Genomic DNA, 18,032 nt, shown 5'->3' with positions numbered 1-18,032 from the left:
ATTTGCTGTTGACATTTTCCACCGGTGCAATATTTACTGAGAGGATAAACCACTCGCGGCTCCAGAGTGAAATTTCGCATTTCAGCGAAGTGTGCGCTGATTTGAAACTCTCTGACAGGTTATAACTGTGTGCTGGAGTGAGAGTCCAACGTTGGAACTTTCCCTTTCACGGGCAAGTGTTTTACCGACTGATCTATTCAATTACGACTCACGGCCCACCCTCACGGCTTTACTTTCGCCAGTGCCTCATCTCCTACTTTCCAACCTTCACAGAAGCTCTCCTGCATTCCTTGAGGAACATTCATTTCTGGAAGTAAAGACGTTGTTGGAACATAGCGAAGCCACAGCCCGGGGAATTATTTGCAGAATGAATTTCCACTCCATAGAGGTATGTGCAGTGATTTGAAATATCCTGTCAGATTAAAACCTCGTGCCGGACCGGGACTCAGTCTTTAGGGACATTTACCTTTCGAAGTCAGATGCTTTATCAATTGAGCTATCCAAGCACGACACACGAACCGCTCTCATAGCGGTGCTTCCGTCAGTGCCTCATCTTCAACGTTCGAAACTTCTGGAAACAAAGCCCCTTTCTTCCAGTAGTGCTAGACCCGAAAAGTAAACTGGAGAAGTTTGTAAAGTTTGAAACGTGGGAGGAGTGAAGTAAAGCAGTGAGAATGGATCGCGAGACGTGCTTGGATAGCTTAGTCGAGCTGACCACGAAAGACAAAAGTCGCAGGTTCGATTCCCGATCCGTCACAGTTTGAATCTGCCGGGAAGATTCACTTGCGGCTGTGTGCAACAGTTGCATCTGAACTCTCACTGCGAAGCGAATCATATATCTGACACGAACATGGGAACGCAACATGCACGCAAGTAGCATTTATTCCGATAACACACTGTCAGAACTTTTGTTCAACCTCGATACTACTCTGTGGATTTCTACGTTACTGAGGAATGGGTATGTTTATCTCAGAATATTAGAAAATAAAGCGTTTTTCTATTTTAGGGTATCTGAATTTCTATGGAACACAGAAAGCTAACTCATTATGCACTGTACGTGTTAGCATTTCCAACGTTTATGAAATAAGTTCTACCGCTTTCTGGATTAGGAAGCTGAGGACTGTGGGCTTTCAAAAACCTACGCACCCTCCGACTCAACGTTGAAATATTAAAAGTTTTGGCTGGTTTCGTTGTCTAGGGGCTGGGATACGTAGTTGCCGCATTACAGGCCAAATACTGCTGAGTCTACAGTATACGATAAGAATAACCACACGAATCGAATGGTTGAAAATTTCAATCACTCGGAAATTTCGAATTGTAAAAGTAAGATATAAATTAATAAATGAAAAATTGCAATTAAATAAAATCTGCAGGTACTATCTTAACGACTTTAAATGATGAGTACGATAGTAGAAGTACCTTTAAGAATGCCGTTTATTACTGCAAAACACTTATTGGTGTCGATGGTCCAGCAATTAAATAAAATAAAAATTGAATAACAGGGAAACAATAGATTCCTACTGCATGTAATTAGTTGTGAACAACATAGCTCGCGAAATATTCACTTGTAAACGCACACTACGTCTGCACTTCAGATGCCACGGAAATCACACAAGAGCACGGGTCGGCACTCCGAAATATTTCTATGGTTCGCGACCACGCGCAAACTGCTCCACTGTGCAAGTCTTTCCGCCAACTGTGCGTCCGTCGCGCTGTACTGTCCGCGTCCAGCACTCACTCCCGTGTCCTGTGCCGTACCGTCCAGAACTCCCTCGTGTCCTCTCTGGGAGCGATGCTCCTCCCCACTTCCATACAGTCTCTCCGTCTCTCCACTTAACGAACGCTGTGATTGGCTAGAGCGCTCCCACCCTGTCTTGAAACGAACGTGCATTCGCAAACATATTGAAACACATACGAGATACCGGATTTACATTTAAATAACTTGAAAGTAAATAAATTTTCCCACGGCTGGACCATAAACACGCTCTAACACACACTATTAAATACATAAACAAATTAAATAAACATATATCAAAGGAATAGCACCAAAAGGTGGGCAGTAACCCGATGTCTCTGTGCTTTCTAAAACACAGTAAATATTTAACCAATTTCTTCATGAATAGTATATATCGGATATAAACAAAGACATAGATGAATAAATATATTTATAAGCATGCTGCTACCGTATTTTCGTGTAACTGTGGAGTACTTATGGCCTGACGCGATCGATAGTAATCGGCCACTTTGACCTCCAATAACTCATGTACTATTTAAGTTACATGCCTGTAATTAATACCAATTTAGGGTTACGCTGATAGCTTTCTAAAGACACGCAGATCGACGAAATCGGATGAACCGTTTAGATTTTGGAAATTCGTTGCTGAGTGTTACTTGTATAATTTATCGTCAGATACTGAACTTTAAACTATATTGAAAATCTGATTACACCATCAGAATCGTCGTGCAAATAATGGTAATGTACATGTTTTTTGAGGTATCATGGTTCATCTGGCTACTATTAATTTCTATACGAACTGTGAAATGTCTGCTATGAAGGTTTCACAAAGTCCGCCATCTTTGGCACTCCCGGCATAAAATCTTCTTCATCGACACAAAGCACCGTCCTCGCCACAGTGTCAACATGGAATTCCCAGCCATCCGGATGGACCCCTCTTCCTTCGGCCAGCGTCTGCCACCACGTGGTCGGCCTGCCTAGCTGCCCGCGCCCGCCAAGCGGCCTGTGTGACCACTGCTTCCTCTGAACTTAAGAATATTTTCAGGGCGCCACGACTCGCCCGTTACCTCACAGGACACATGTTTAAGATACCATTATTTTTATTTCATCTGTTGTGGATGTACGAAAGAGTTAGGATATTGCAACCTATGATGAAAATTCTTTATCTTCTTTTCCTTTTTATGACATATATTAAATCTACGATGCAAGTTCGCAACCTTTTTTCCCCCCTATGGGTTTGGGGGTAGAATAGGCCAGCAGTATTCCTGCCTGCCGTAAGAAGCGACTAAAAGGAGTCTCAAAAGTTTCGGCCTATATATGATGGTCCCAATCTTCCAAAGAGTGAGCCAATTGAGAATGGGCGCCTTACATGGTGGATTGTGTCCATCATGCATTGAGACCTTTAGCCAGCTTTCTTGTCGTCGCATTGCCGTCCCGCTCGTTCTCCATCTCTTGGGCGAGGATGCATTCCTGGGTGCGATTTCCACCATGCACTGTGCAGTGCTGCTTTTTGTGGAGACGACAACCATGGACTTCCTTGCACCTAAAATCCAGCATGGTAGCCAGTCCGTTATGGTGGGGCTGCCGTGTACCCTCTTGGTTGTAGCCCCCTGACAACACTGGGATCGCTCCGCTGATGCCTGCGCCATTAACTCCCCATGTATGCCAACGAGCAGATGACTATCTCCATGGGGCATCGGGACTCCTGGCAATGGCCATCCTGCCACGTGGCCCTTGCTGAGGCTGGGTGGCTCCCGTGGGGAGGGCCCTTGATCAGAGTGGGTGGCATCAGGGCGGATGACCTGCAATGAAGCGTGGTTCATCATCTCTGGCTGGGGGCCAGCCGCCAGCAGCCTCTAAGCGTTCTTGGGCTCAATTCAACGCTCAGAAATACGATCTCAAATCGTTACCCCCCCCTGGCCACACCATGGGAGGAGTGTAAGGTTCGCCGGCCGAAGTGGCAGTGCAGTTAAAGGCGCTGCAGTCTGGAACCGCAAGACCGCTACGGTCGCAGGTTCGAATCCTGCCTCGGGCATGGATGTTTGTGATGTCCTTAGGTTAGTTAGGTTTAACTAGTTCTAAGTTCTAGGGGACTAATGACCTCAGCAGTTGAGTCCCATAGTGCTCAGAGCCATTTGAACCATTTTTGAGTGTAAGGTTCAGGATGGCAGTGACACTTTTTCGCCCCGGTTCCTAGTATGTACAAGAGCTGATGGGGAGTCTTACATGTCAACAAAGGCTCAATTCTTCGTAGAGAATTTAGAGGACAAGTTTGGAGAGGTGGAAGGCTTGTCCAAAATGCGCTCTGGGTCATTATTGATAAAAACGGCATCCTCTGCCCAGTCACGAAGGTTACTTGCATGTGGCAAGTTGGGAAATGTTTCAGTTACCATCACATCCCTTAGGAGTTTAAATATGGTCCAGGGTATTATTTACCATAGGGACCTTCTTTTGCAGTCTGATGACGAGCTGCGCGCCAATTTAGAGCGTCGAGGTGTTCATTTCGTCCGGCGCATTCATCGGGGTCTGAAGGATAATCAGGTTGCTACTGGTGCCTTCATCTTAGCCTTCGAGGGTGATACATTACCGGAGAAGGTCAAGGTGATGATCTATCGCTGTGGTGTCAAGTCCTATATCCCTCTCCCAATGCAGTAGTTTAAGTGCTAGAAGTTCGGCCATGTGTCTTCCCGCTGTACTTCCAGCATCACATGTCGAGATTGCGGATGCCCATCATATCCCAATACTGCATGTGCCCCGCCTCCCATATGTGTCAACTGCAGAGAGCATCATTCACCTTGCTCGCCAGACTGCAGGATCTTACAGAAAGAGCGGACCCTTATGGAATATAAGACCCTGGACTGACTGACCTATACTGAGGCTAAGAGGAAATATGAACGATTCCATCCTGTGTGAATGATTTCCTCATATGCTGCCACTATGACAACCGTGATAGCCCCATCAGTTCAGCGAATTCCAGTCGGCTCACCGAGCCGTACAACACGTGCCCCCTTGTCCAAGGGGGGCACTACCCACCCTGTTGCTCCTGCACCACCTACCTAGGGAGCAACACCCCTCCCCCACCCATCAGAGACGACTGCCTCTACTTCTAAGCTGGAGAAGCGTCCAAATTCTTAGGATCCTTTGGCTCGTAAGGGGTCCCTTGGGTCCCTCCCTTCCCAGGTTTCCACAAGTGGGAAAGACGACGCCAAGCAGTGGCATCAGAGCCCACAAGCTACTGCTTGTAGGGCTTCACGATCCTCCTCTGTCCCGGAGACTGAATCAGTGAAGCCCTACCAGCCAGTGAAACCCAAGGAGCAGCAAGAAAAATCGAAGAAGACGACCTCTAAGAAGAAGGAACTTGCGATGGCACCCACCCCACAGCAACCTACAAGCTCTGCGTCTGAGGATGCGGTGGAGATTCTGGCGTCCGCTGAGGACCTAGATCTCGCCGGTCCTTCAGACATGATGGATGTCGCTTCCATAGGTACTCAATCGGTGGCAGCAGGTGATCCAGTGGCGTAATCTGCCTCCTGGGTCCCTTCACGCCTTTCTCGGCCATGGACCATGTCGTCCTCCAGTGGAACCACAGAGGTTTTCTCCGCCATCTTGCTGAGCTTTGACAACTTCTCAGCCTTCACCCTTTCCTCTGCACTGCTCTTCAGGAAACATGGTTTCCGGCGATGCGAACCCCCGCCCTCCATGGCTATTGGGGTTATTATAGGAACTGGGCAGCTAATGAGAGGGTATCTGGTGGCATCTGCATCTACATCTTTCGCTCCATTTACAGCGAGTCTGTCCCTCTACAAAAACCATTACAGGCTGCCGCTGTTCGGCTGCAGACGTCTCAGGCTGTTACTGTCTGCAGTCTCTGTCTTCCACCAGATGGTGATGTCCTGCAGTATGTCCTGGCTGTGCTGATAGCCCAATTGCCGCCACCTTTTCTGTTACTGGGCGACTTCAACGCCCATAACCCTCTGTGGGGTGGATCAGTGGTAACAGGCCAAGGCAGCATCGTTGAGAAAGTATTGGCATAGCTCGGCATTTCTCTTTTAAATAATGGTGACTTCACACATTTCAGTATGGCGCAGGGCATGTACTCAGCCATCGACCTTTTGATCTGCAGCCCTAGCCTATTTCCATCTCTCCAATGGAGTATGGATCACGACTTGTGTGGTAGTGACCACTTTCCGATCTTTCTGTCACTGCCACAGCGTCACTCTTCTGGGCGCCCCTGCAGATGGGCTATGAATAGGGCTGACTGGGACTTATTCTCCTCCATTGCCACTATTGAGCCTTTTTCCCATGATGCCTTTGATGCGGTGGTTCGCTCGGTCACCAGAGGCATCGTTACTGCCACAGAATCTGCCGTTCCCTGTTCTTCTGGGTCCTCTCAGCGGAGGACTGTGTGTTGGTGGTCGCTCGAGATCTCTGAGGCGATTAAAGATCGCAGTCGGGCACTCCAGCATCACAAGTGGCATCCCTAATTGGAACACCTCATCGCCTTTAAACGGGTCCGTGCGCGAGCCCGCCGCCTCATTCGCTAATGCAAGCATGAGTGCTGGGAAAGGTTTGTCTCCACCTTTGGCCTCCGTACCTCTCCATTGCAGCTTTGGGCCAAGATTAGGCCACTGTATGGCTGTCAGACCCCGCATCAGCATACCTGCGCTTTCACTCAATGGAGAAGTCTGTACTGACTCCAACACAATTGCAAACCGCTTAGTGGAACATTTTGCTGAGAGTTCCACCTCTGCAAATTACCCGCTAGCCTTTAGCTCCCTGAAAGAGTGGTTGGAATGTCGGAGCCTTTCATTTCACACACGCTGCCCTGAATCGTACAATGCTCCATTCAGTGAGTGGGAATTCCAAAGTGCCAATGTTGAAACCTGCCAAGAACCCACTGGAGGTGGACAGCTACCACCCTGTTAGCCTCACCAACGCTTTTTGCAAGTTGCTCGAACGCATGGTGAGCCAGAGGTTGAGTTGGCTACTTGAGTCTCGGGGCCTTCTGGCTCCGTCTCAGGGTGGGTTCCACAAGGGCCGCTCCGCCGCCGATAATCTTTTGTGCCTGGAGTCTGCCATCCATACGGCCTCTGCCCGCCGTCTTTTTTGACATGCGGAAGGTATACGGTACGACATGGCGGTATTACATCCTCTCTACGCTTCATGGTTGGGGTCTTTGGGGTCCGCTCCCGATTTTCGTACAAAATTTTCTGTCATTTCGTGTCTGCCGTGTGCAAGTTGCGGCCTCCCATAGTTCCTCTTTTTGACTACAATTAATAGGCTCACAGCGGCGGTGGGAACGTCTGTCTCGTCATCCTTGTATGCTTACGACTTCTGCCTATACTATAGCTCCACTGGCATTGCAGCTGCTGAACAGCAGCTGCAGGGCACTATCCGAAAGGCGCAGTCTTGGGCTGTAGCGCATAGCTCCCAGTTTTCGGCTGCCAAGATCTGCGTTATGCCTTTCTGCCGGCGACGCACTGTTCACCCTGAGCCACGGCTTTATCTTGATGACGAACCTCTTGCTGTGGTGGAGACACATCGGTTTTTGGGATTGGTTTTCGATACCTGGTTGACTTGGTTGCCTCATATTCGGCAGCTTAAACAAATGCGCTGGTGGCATCTTAACGCTCTTCGTTGCTTGAGTCACACCAGCTGGGGTGCCGATCGGTCCACCATTCTACGGCTGTACCAGGCGTTAATTCAGTCCCGTCTAGATTATGGGAGCCTTTCTTACGGTTTGAAATCCCCTTCCGCATTGCGGTTGCTGGACCACTATCCTTCACAGTGGGATCCGACTAGCCACTGGAGCTTTCCGGACAAGCCTTGTCAACAGCTTACTTGTGGAGGCAGGTGCCCTCCATTGCGGTTCCGGCGCCAACGATTACTGGCCGCCTATGCTACACACGTTTGTAGCTTGCCCAGGCATCCCAATTATCGTCTCCTGTTCCCTCAGTCGGTCATCCATCTTCTGGAACGGCGGCCCCGGTCAGGTTGTACGACTGCGGTGCGCGTGAGAGCTCTTCTCTCTGGGCTTGAGGTTTTCTGTCTTCCATCTCTTTTCCAGGCTCCTCTGCGTATACCTCCGTGGTGTGTGCCCTGTCCATGCCTGCGGCTCGATTTGGCACAGGGCCCGAAGGACTCAGTTCCTCCTGAGGCCCTCTGCCGCCGCTTTCTTTCAATCCTTGCCATGTTTCAAGGCTCTGACCTTGCCCATACTGACGGTTCGATGGTTGCTGGTCGTGCCGGTTATGCTCTTACTCTAGGGGTTCATTGTGAACAACACTCATTCCTGGCTGGCTGCAGTGTTTTCACTGCTGAGCTGGTCACCATCTCTTGTGCCCTGGAGTACATCCGCTCCTGTTCAGGTGAGTCCTTCGTTATATGTAGTGACTCCCTGAACGGTTTACGAGCTATCGACCAGTGTTTCCCTAGCTCTCGTGCCGGCCGAAGTGGCTGTGTGGTTAAAGGCGCTGCAGTCTGGAACCGCAAGACCGCTACGGTGGCAAGTTCGAATCCTGCCTTGGGCATGGATGTTTGTGATGTCCTTAGGTTAGTTAGGTTTAACTAGTTCTAAGTTCTAGGGGAATAATGACCTCAGAAGTTGAGTCCCATAGTGCTCAGAGTCATATGAACCATATGAACTTAGCTCTCGTCTGGTGATGGCTATCCAGGAGTCTCTCCATACTCTTGCCCCTTATGGCCACTCTGTGGGCTTTGTGTAGAGTCTGGGTCATGTAGGCATCCCGGGAAATGAAAGTGTTGACACGGTGGCCAAACAGGCTGTCGGTGCACCAGCCTTGGAGATTGGCCTTTCAGAGAGTGACCTCAGGTCAGTTTTGCAGCAGAAGGTACTTTGCACTTGGTGTGAAGAATGGCGCGCCCTTCCTTCACACAACAAACTTCAGGCCATCAAGGAGGCTGCCGGTGCGTGGCGCTCCTCCGTGTGGGTCTCTCGCAAGGACTCTGTTGTCCTCTGCCGGCTGCGCATTGGCCACACCTGGATAACGCACAGTTATTTATTGTGCCGTGAGGACCCACCTTTATGTCGCTACGGGTCAGCTTTGACTGTGATCCACATCTTGTTGGACTGCCCGCTTTTAACACCGCTCAGGCAGACGTTTGCGCTGCCTGATACGCTTCCTGCACTTTTATCACATGACGTTGCGATGGCAGATTTAGGTTTGAGTTTTATTAGTGCAGGGGGTTTTTATCGCTTGATCTAAGTGTTTGTCCTTTTTTTGTGTCGTGTCTGGCCTTTGGCCTACGTTTCTAGACTGGGGTTTTTAGTGCGTTTCTTGGTGGTTGGCTTTTCCTTTTGTTGTTTCTATGGTCAGCCAACAACTGTTGTTTTTACTCCTTGTGGGGGTTTCAAGTTCATGGAAAAAGGGACCGATAGCCCTTGTAGTCCGGTCCCTTCAATCCCACAAACCAACCAACTGCTACCATTTTTCCTTTTTATTACCTGTATTGGACCAAACGTACACGTTTTAACGTAGTGAACTCATTTTTATAATTACTGTAAACATTACGAACCGTGTAGCATTCTTCTAGAGGGTGTGTTAATAGGCTGTTATGATGAAGTAAGGAACATCATTACTAAAGAAATGACAAGGTAAAAAGAAACACTTTCAAATGGATGGTGAATTGCTGCATGATCTTGACAAAACACGTAACCTCCAGGTAAATTAAAAAAATTGTTCAAATGGCTCTGAGGTCATCAGTCCCCTAGGACTTAGAACTACTTAAACCTAACTAACCTAAGGACATCACACACATCCGTGTTCGAAGCAGGATTCGAACCTGCTACCGTAGCGGTCGCTCGTTTCAAATAATTCTCACAAAGTAGCTGACGTCAGGCCTGTACAACCCCGCTTAGCATACTACCAATAGCAAACAACTACGGTAGCCATTACTCAGACCGTCAGTTTTCGATATATTTTGATGCTAGCCAACTACAAATACAAGATACGATTGACTGACAGTTTATGACTTGGCCTTAAGCTGATCTTCTGCAGGTTTCCACTAATTTTCAACATTCAATTTTTTCTGTGCTTTCATAGCGAAGTGTTGACCAAGTGTTTTGCTGGAATGTCCAACTGTACGTTTGAAATTCTATTTGTTGATAAATTATTCATTCTAAACGGCAGATCAGCATTTCACTCTAAACGTATTTGGCCAATATAATTTCGAAACAGAATTATCTAAGGTGAGGTTTACTTCAGTAACAATGAAGCTAATTAGCTTGCTGGTGGCACACCGCCTCCTATAGTCTCCAACGAGGCACTCGGTGCTAAACGGGTTGTGGTCCAAGCATTGGAATATAAATAAAACCTTACAGCTGAAGCGGTAGTTTCATTCTGCTATAATGTTCAGCTGCGTATGTTGCTCCAGCAGCATTGTCTGTGAAGCGGGCAGGATTTGCGTTGGCAGTTGCAGTGCACCGCGACTGACCTTGCGTTCATCCAGTAGTATATGAGGGGGTTGACCATGGCGTTGGCCATGGCGAGCCAGTAGAAGGCGAGGTACAGGTGGCGCACGTATTTGGCGTATGTGACGGCGCGGTCGTGGTGCGTGTAGATGAAGTAGGCGTGGTAGGGCAGCCAGCACACCGTGAAGATCACCACCACCACGATGAACATGCGGACCACCTGCAACAGAGAGCAGTTTCGTAGCACCCCGGCGCTGTGTTGGCGCCTCCAGACACAGCAGCTGTCGTGCAACTGTAGGAGTAGCGGTAACTCCTTTCTCAGGAGTTATTAATAACCCCTTGAATTATTTTCAACAGAATTCGTAAAGGACCACTGTAACTAACAATGATCATGCGATGCGACGACGTGGAAGTTCTTCAGGGGGGATGCTAATGAAATTGACACAAAATGTCAATTTTCGATTTATTTTTTTGTTTGTTAGATCAACTCATGGACAACAAGTTCCCAAAGTTTCAATCTTGAAATCGCATCCGAAGTGCCTGAAAATAAATTAAAAGTAGAAGCGGCCTCCCTGCCACGCCAAGATCAGAAGGATAACAACCCCTATATTCACAAGGAGAGGCTTCCAAAAATTATCCTGGATCTTGTCAAGCCCACTTACAGTTTTCTGGCCGATCCTGCAATCTTCAAAAAGTGTGTTCATGGCAAAACCCAAAATCCAAATGAGTCTCTAAATTCACTCATGTGGAAACGATACCATAAAAACACATTTGCATCTGCTACAGTTGTCAAAATTGCAACTTATGATGCAGTTACTGTATTTAATGATGGGAACGTCGGGAGGATGAAGGTATTAGGAAAAAATGGGCTTCAAGATAGGAAATTTTACTCGAGACATCCTGAGAAAAATAGATTTACAGAGCGTCTCTGCAGCTGAAAAGTCAGTGGAAGACCTGGTAAAGGAAAGAAGACGGACAACAAGAAACCAGAAGAGAAGCCTTGAAGGGAAAGACATCCCTGAGTACAAATGTGGTGCCTTCTGAAGAAGTGACATAAGGAAAAAAGTTGGGTTGAACTTTAAATTGCGTTTACTGAAAAGTTTGTTTTTTAAAGTTTATCTACCTTTTCCTCAGATTCTATGAATGCTACAACTATGAAATTCTGTACACATATTTCTGTAAACCTAATAAACGTTGTCTCAAGAGAAAATTTTAAAATTCTGATTGCTAGCTAAGGTATGGGGCAAAGTGCTTGGAATTTTGCATGAATTTAAAATTGTACTTGTGGAATTATAATTAAAAAGTTATGAAAATTCTCCTATTTGACCTATTCCAAAAACATCATGAGAGAATCTTACAACAGAGAAACTTTTTTAGAAATCTCTTGAATACTTTCTGAGAAAAAGGAACATACATTATTTTTTGAAAATAAAATTTCAAATTTCAATAAAAAAAAGTTGAATACATATTATCGAAGAATTTTGTATGTAAATGTGTTACTTTCATGTAAAGTGTAGAAAGAAATTTCATTGCCATATATCCAAAGCCGTGGATTTGGTGTATTTTTGAAATAGTGTGTGTTTTTCGTCAACGTTACTTCACATTCATGTAATGTGTTGATCTCATCTGACAAGATTATTTAATGACGACTGTATACAAGGAGATGTAAACAAACCATTCTAAAAGTATAGTTGGATTAGTAGCTGTATAGTCATTTTATTGGTATATAGTTAAGAATATAAAACAAAGCAATTTGTAAAGTTTGAGCTCTCCCTTATGATTTTATTTATGATCGTCGTTCAATAAGTAAAGCAACTCATTTTTTACTGAGAAAATTTCGGTTGGAAGAAATACAAAATTCGTTGTGGGACATTGTGGAATATTCCCGCTGCAGCTACTACTGTTTCATAAAATTCCGATACGTGGCGGCGCTATTGTAGCCATCAAAATGGCGTTTGTAACGGAGGTGCGTCCCACACAGAGAACGGTCATTAAGTTTCTTTTGGCGGAAAACCTGAGCATCGCAAATATTCATAGGCCATTGCAGAATGTCTACGGAGACCCGACAGTGAACAAAAGCACGATGAGTCTTTGGGCGAAGCGTTTGTGATCTTTGTAACGTGGTCGCGCAAACCTCTCCGTTTAACAGCATGCCGGCCGGTCGCATACAGCTGTGATTCCTATGGAGACTCTCATTCGAGGCGACGGATCGCAACCAAACACCTCGCTGCACAACTGGATGTCTTTGTTGGTATAGTTGAGAGACTCGTCCATCAGTTGGGTACTCAAAGGTGTGTGCCTGCTGGGTTCATCGCTGCCTAATTGAAGACGATAAAGAGTAACAAGGGACCATGTGTGCGGAATTGATTGCACCTTACGTGGCTGTTCGTGACAATTTTTTGTCAAACATTGTAACATGCGATGAAATAGGGTTTCATCAAACCGAATCGGAAACAAAACGCCAGTGTATCAATGGAGTGGCGCCAAAGCACCTGTTCTCTGAAGAAACAATTAAAATCTGCGCCCTCTGCCGGTAAAGTCATGACGACGGTCTTCTTGGATGTCCTCGATCATGGTGTCACTATCAACACTGAAATGTATTGTGCTACCCTTAGGAAAGTGATGCGACGACTTCAGCGTGGTCGTCGCCACAAAAATGCGAACAAACTTCTCCTTCTCCATGACAACGCAAGGGCGCACATAATTCTGCGCATCCGAGAGGAACTCACAGAACTTCGTTGGAGTGTTCTTCCTCATCCACCCTACAACCTGGATCTCGTACCTTCCGACTTCCAACCGTATGACCCAATGATGAATACAGTCCGTGGGAAACAGTACGTAGTTACTGATGCAGTAAGATGTCGGCGAATAAAGTGGTATCATTCGTGCATACAGATTCTCCCATTAAAGATACGTAAGGCCGTCATATTGGACGGAGCTTATGTTGAAAAACAGGGTTTTGTACCCAAAAGGGTGGGGAGTCATATTATTTAATGTAATCCCCAATAAAATCAACCTACAGCCAGAAAAGAACTGTTACATTACTTATTGAACGATCCTCGTATTATTACGAGAAGTATAAAATTCTGCCGAAGAAGTGATGGGCCTGTGGACGGACAAGCCTTTTCGCTTGTTGTTCCGTTTCGCGAACGCCTTTAATGGGGAATGGAGTATGCCGCAGACTGAATTGTAGGAAGTAATAGACGGCCGGAATTTTTAATGAGGTATGAATTGGTACGCTCTGCATCAGATTAAATATTGGTGCTAACATGCTACAATTATGGAGTAAGTCGATAGTAAGCACTTCTGCGTTAATATGTCGTCTCCTGCGAATTGTACACTTGGTGCGACTTTCCCAGGCTACAAAATATGGTGTTACAAAAACTACACCTTCTTCAGGAATGCGTATGAAAGGCAGACATTATGTCACTTTTTATCTATCCATTTAATAAGAGGTCTGAAAATCTACAGAATGCTTTTTGCAGCAAATTCTCAACTGAACTGCTACTGACAAGGCAAGATAAGGACAATTTATTTCTTTATTTGTGTGAAGTATAGCTGGAGTCAAATTGTGTGAAAAATTTGTTTGGTTAAGTGCACTGACAGTTAGTTCTAATCAGTGTCACCGTCTAATTTCAATTACCTACCATCAGTCTGATTTAACTCTGTCTTTAAATCATCATTTACCGCATGGAAAATTAACAGCAGCGAATGCTATGGTCGTGTGGTTTATTCAAGGAAGAAAGTGGAGACAACTTCTATGCATCGCTTTGTTACAGTGCGCGCTTAGATTTTATTTAAATTTAGTCACTAAAAATCTCAAGGTTAAAGAAACTTTAGTCCAATGATAATTACTATTTTCATTTTTGTCTTTGAAAAGTTCGCATAGTAATATCCGAAAAGAGTACCATTTAACATCATGCTAGTTTTATTCTAGACAAAAACTACAATTACATTTCTGGAATTATAAAGTCAACATCTGTACTAAGTTGGTTGAAAACTACTTTCAGAATTCGCTACCAATATTAAGAAGTACAATTATTGATATTTCAGGAGGAAAACTCTCAAGTTAGCATTCGTTTCTAGCGCAGTTGTGAGTGTTTCAGTGTGTTTTAGTGGGAAACATTAATTATCAGAACGATAATTACAGATAACGGTCAAGGGAAGTTTATATAAAGTGTGCGCGGTTAAAAAGGAGGCTACAATTATATGTCAACGAATTTTAATAGAAATATTATAATTACACTTCACATGGAACAGTACAATTATAGATAACAGCCATTGACACTGATATGCAGATCCCAGCGAATAGGAGAGGAATGGATGGCTTGAGTGTAGAAGCTTCTGAGCTGCTGTCGGAACGTTTTCCATTGTGTTCCACAGTTTCTTGTCACAGGTGAACCTCTGACCTTTCAGAGACTGTTTTAACGGGCCGAAGATATGCGGGTAATATGAGGAGATATCGTGGCTGTAAGAACGATGTTCCAGGGCCTCCTTCCGAAGTTTTTAAAGGAACTGAAGGGTTTCCTTTGCCATACATACCGCTTAATAGCGCTGGCAGAAGCGACGTACTGTGCACTGGCGAAACACTGTTCCCCACACCTCGTTAATCTTGCTGTAAATTTGTGAAGCATGCTAAACTTCTGTGCGAAGAAACTGGATAACCTCTCTTTGTGCTGATCGGGAGGAATCCACAATGCAACGAACTGCAGAAACAACTCTCCAGGAATCTCTGTTCGGCGACTGGGTGTTGTGTTGTCCTTACTTTCGTATAGACGGAATTGACATTCCGCTGCTGAGATGGTTGAAAGGGCATATCCCGAAATCCAATCTTTGTTTAAAAAAAAGAAAGAAAGAAAAAGAAAATCTCCAGAAATTAGGAGACTGCAGCGAAGCTTACACCTGCGCTACATCGATGGTCTCCTCTTCAATTAGGCTTACCTTATAGTTTGTTTCTCGATACAAGGCTCTCCAGTTTGCCCACTAAAGGTTCGGGAAGAAGTACGATAGCTTACTTAATATTCGGACAGGTGCAAACGCGGTTAACATTAGCTGGAGAGTTCAATTTAAAATAGTGTTCGGAGTGTTAATATTGTTTTTATATAATCATATGTGTGATGCCTGTTATTTTCGGACATGTCCGGAAGAATAGACACCAACGATCGTCTTACACACCTTAAATTCGTAACTAAAGAGAAATGTGCACGACTTAGCTGCTTGGAGGTTGTTGACTATTCAGTCGTGTCCGAAAGAACATACACCACTCATAATTGTGTAGGTCCGCCTCGAGAGGCATACGACTATTTCAACGCGAATGCATACCATCTTTCGTCCCCTTGCGGGATTGCAGTGAGGCTGCGAACAACGGAGAAAATGAACGAAGTCACATCATCAGAGGTGAGCAGTACTTGGGAACTTGATTCACACGTGAAGCGTGTCCGTAATGCTCAGGCGGATTCCGGCACGGTAGCTCACGTCAGAGGGTTGCTTGCCCTCTGTAATAAAAAAACTGAGTAAAGGAAGAAGAAGTTGAACGGATGTCATCTGGCGTCCACCCACACCAAAACGCAACGAACAGTAAAGGAAAGAAAAAAAAAGCGTTTCTTCGCTAAACGCTAGGACTGGAGCATCCGGGTTCGAGACCCGGTCCGGTCACAAATTTTCAACTGCAATTTCTGAATTGTTTCAACGATCAAAGTAGTTACGTTATATTAATATCCTTTTAGTTAATGTTTTTAGTAGCGTGTCGGAAGTTATAAATTATAGACAGCCAAGTTTCTGCTGAACAGGTGCGACCAGATAAGAGAGCACTATAACTATGAACAGGAAAGGGGATGTTGGGTCGTTATGACAGAACTAAATCGTAAAATAGGTAAGATCTTGTTAAAGGAACCATTCTGAAATCTAACTCACGTGACTGGATAAGCTAAGATTAATCTAAATCAAGATGGGGGACTTGTTATTTTAAAGCACATAGTCCCGTGTGTAAATCGGACTGCTCGCGTAGCTTAATGCATAGTGCACTAGTTAGAGACAGACAGGTGTGCTGAACCCGGATGAAAGCCGCGCCTCAGGTTAATGACCGTTCGTCTGGTCTACCTGCCAGGCTGAGTGTGGTTCTTTTGCAGTTTTCCACGCTTGTTTAGGCAAACGCTGCGCTGATCGCATAACTCCACCTCAGAAAATTATGATACACAAAGAAATAAAGACTATTGACGCACAGATAATGCAGACACTTCCGTCTCATTTGTGGTCAAACGTAGATAGTGGCGACAGAAACAGCACCCTTTCACAAAGATAAAATAAAATTATCAGATCATGGAAACAGCGAACCCAGTGCGACTGGATAAACGCAAGGAAAGAGAGAATACTGTGCTTTAATTACTGCATATAACACTGTCCGTTCTCGAGATCGTCAACAAGTGAGAGTAGTTTGGCCTTAGAACGGAATAGGTCGACTTCTGACGTGGGAAAGCATTTGGACTGCGAGTGGAGAAGAGGTTGTGTCATTCAGTTCACGACAATCAAAATGTGTTTCTCACATATAGCTTTTGAGCATGGCTGTCTTTCAGCAACCGTCTGTAAGTTTCAAACGGACAAATAACTCAACCAGCCGGTTGCAAATAATTGTTTACTACTCAGAACTGTGTTTCGACACCTCTAAGGATGTCTTCATCAGAACGAAATTTTAAAAGCTGTAAAGTTAAACTACGAGAAGGCAATAGTCAAGGGATACAGCAGTTATGCTCAAGTCAAAAATTAAAAATTAAAAACTTTCCAGCCTTTGGTACGTACAACTTGTTTGTTGTAATAAGATGACGGGAAACGTCATTGGTTGTTGAAGAGCTATTGTAACTTGCGTATTATAAAAGTATGCCATATTAAGGGACGGCACAGTGAGGATCCATCAAAAATGCATTGTTCTTGGTACAAACAGTTGTAACTAAATCTCATTTCATAACATATCTACGATTAAAGTTTTCAGGAGATGATAAGATGCAAAGTATGGTCGTACTATTTTAAGGTAACATGTGATATGTTTCGCGTTCCAAAAGTATTTGTACTAGCCTCGCGTTTTCTTACAGGTACTGATACTTCTGATACTTTCTTATTAGTTTAAAAAGTATATATTGTAATATTCTATATTATGCATATGCACGTAAGCTCTTTCTAAGGAGTGAGTTTGTTAGATACGCCTCGTCTGCAAGAGAATTTTCACTAACTGCAGCGTGATATTTTGTACTTTCTTGTTTTTAGTTTTGTATTTACATGTTGGAATGATTCTGCTTCTGAAGAGGAACAGTGATCAAGTAAGAACGACCTTAGTGTTTTACTAAAAAGTGAGAACGATGAAGTAATTTTAATCTTATGTGGAGAAGGACAAATTTGTATTGCACTATTTGTAATGGGAGTTTTATAACCTGAAGTCTTTATTGACTGGACACGATACCATCCTTTTGTCTTTCAACATGTTTATGGACTTAAAGTTATTATTTACGTATACAACGGACAGAACAATGTGACTAGCACGTGGATAAGGGAGGGAATGTGCGTTTTAATAAAGGTAATGTAAACAGTTTTATATGCGAGCCAGATACAGCCAACTGCCGCCGGAACGCACTGCTATCGCATGTACTGCGTTCAAGCACTCATACCGTAAGCACGAGTCGCATCGTTTCTGACAAGGGAAACTCCTCATCCCACTATCCTCAGATTTGGTGGTAAAATGGCCCAGCGGGTAGCCTGTCAAGAACTGAGCACACATCAAGCAAGAAAACTGGAAGAAAGTACACTGAACTGCGAGAAAAAGAAGAAAAAGCGAAACAGTGAACGGTCCAAGCTTAAGACGTGCAATATCGAGGGACG

At 44.9% G+C, this 18,032-nt stretch overlaps 1 protein-coding gene across 1 annotated transcript in view; it reads right to left on the bottom strand.

Moving 5' to 3' along the window:
• Positions 1–997: 997 nt before the first annotated feature.
• Positions 998–18,032, bottom strand: part of LOC126455320 (tachykinin-like peptides receptor 86C) — a 192,663-nt gene continuing 175,628 nt past the window's right edge. The window contains exons 2-3 of the mRNA XM_050091165.1: positions 10,190–10,386; positions 998–1,019 (exon numbers count right to left, since the gene is read on the bottom strand). Coding sequence (XP_049947122.1) covers positions 998–1,019; positions 10,190–10,386 — 219 coding nt within the window. The remainder of the gene's footprint in view (positions 1,020–10,189; positions 10,387–18,032) is intronic.

The sequence above is a fragment of the Schistocerca serialis genome, chromosome 1 (assembly GCF_023864345.2).
Source record: "Schistocerca serialis cubense isolate TAMUIC-IGC-003099 chromosome 1, iqSchSeri2.2, whole genome shotgun sequence".
NCBI lineage: Eukaryota > Metazoa > Arthropoda > Insecta > Orthoptera > Acrididae > Schistocerca > Schistocerca serialis.
Note: the sequence above shows the minus strand (reverse complement) of the source record. Positions and strands in the feature narration are given on the sequence as shown.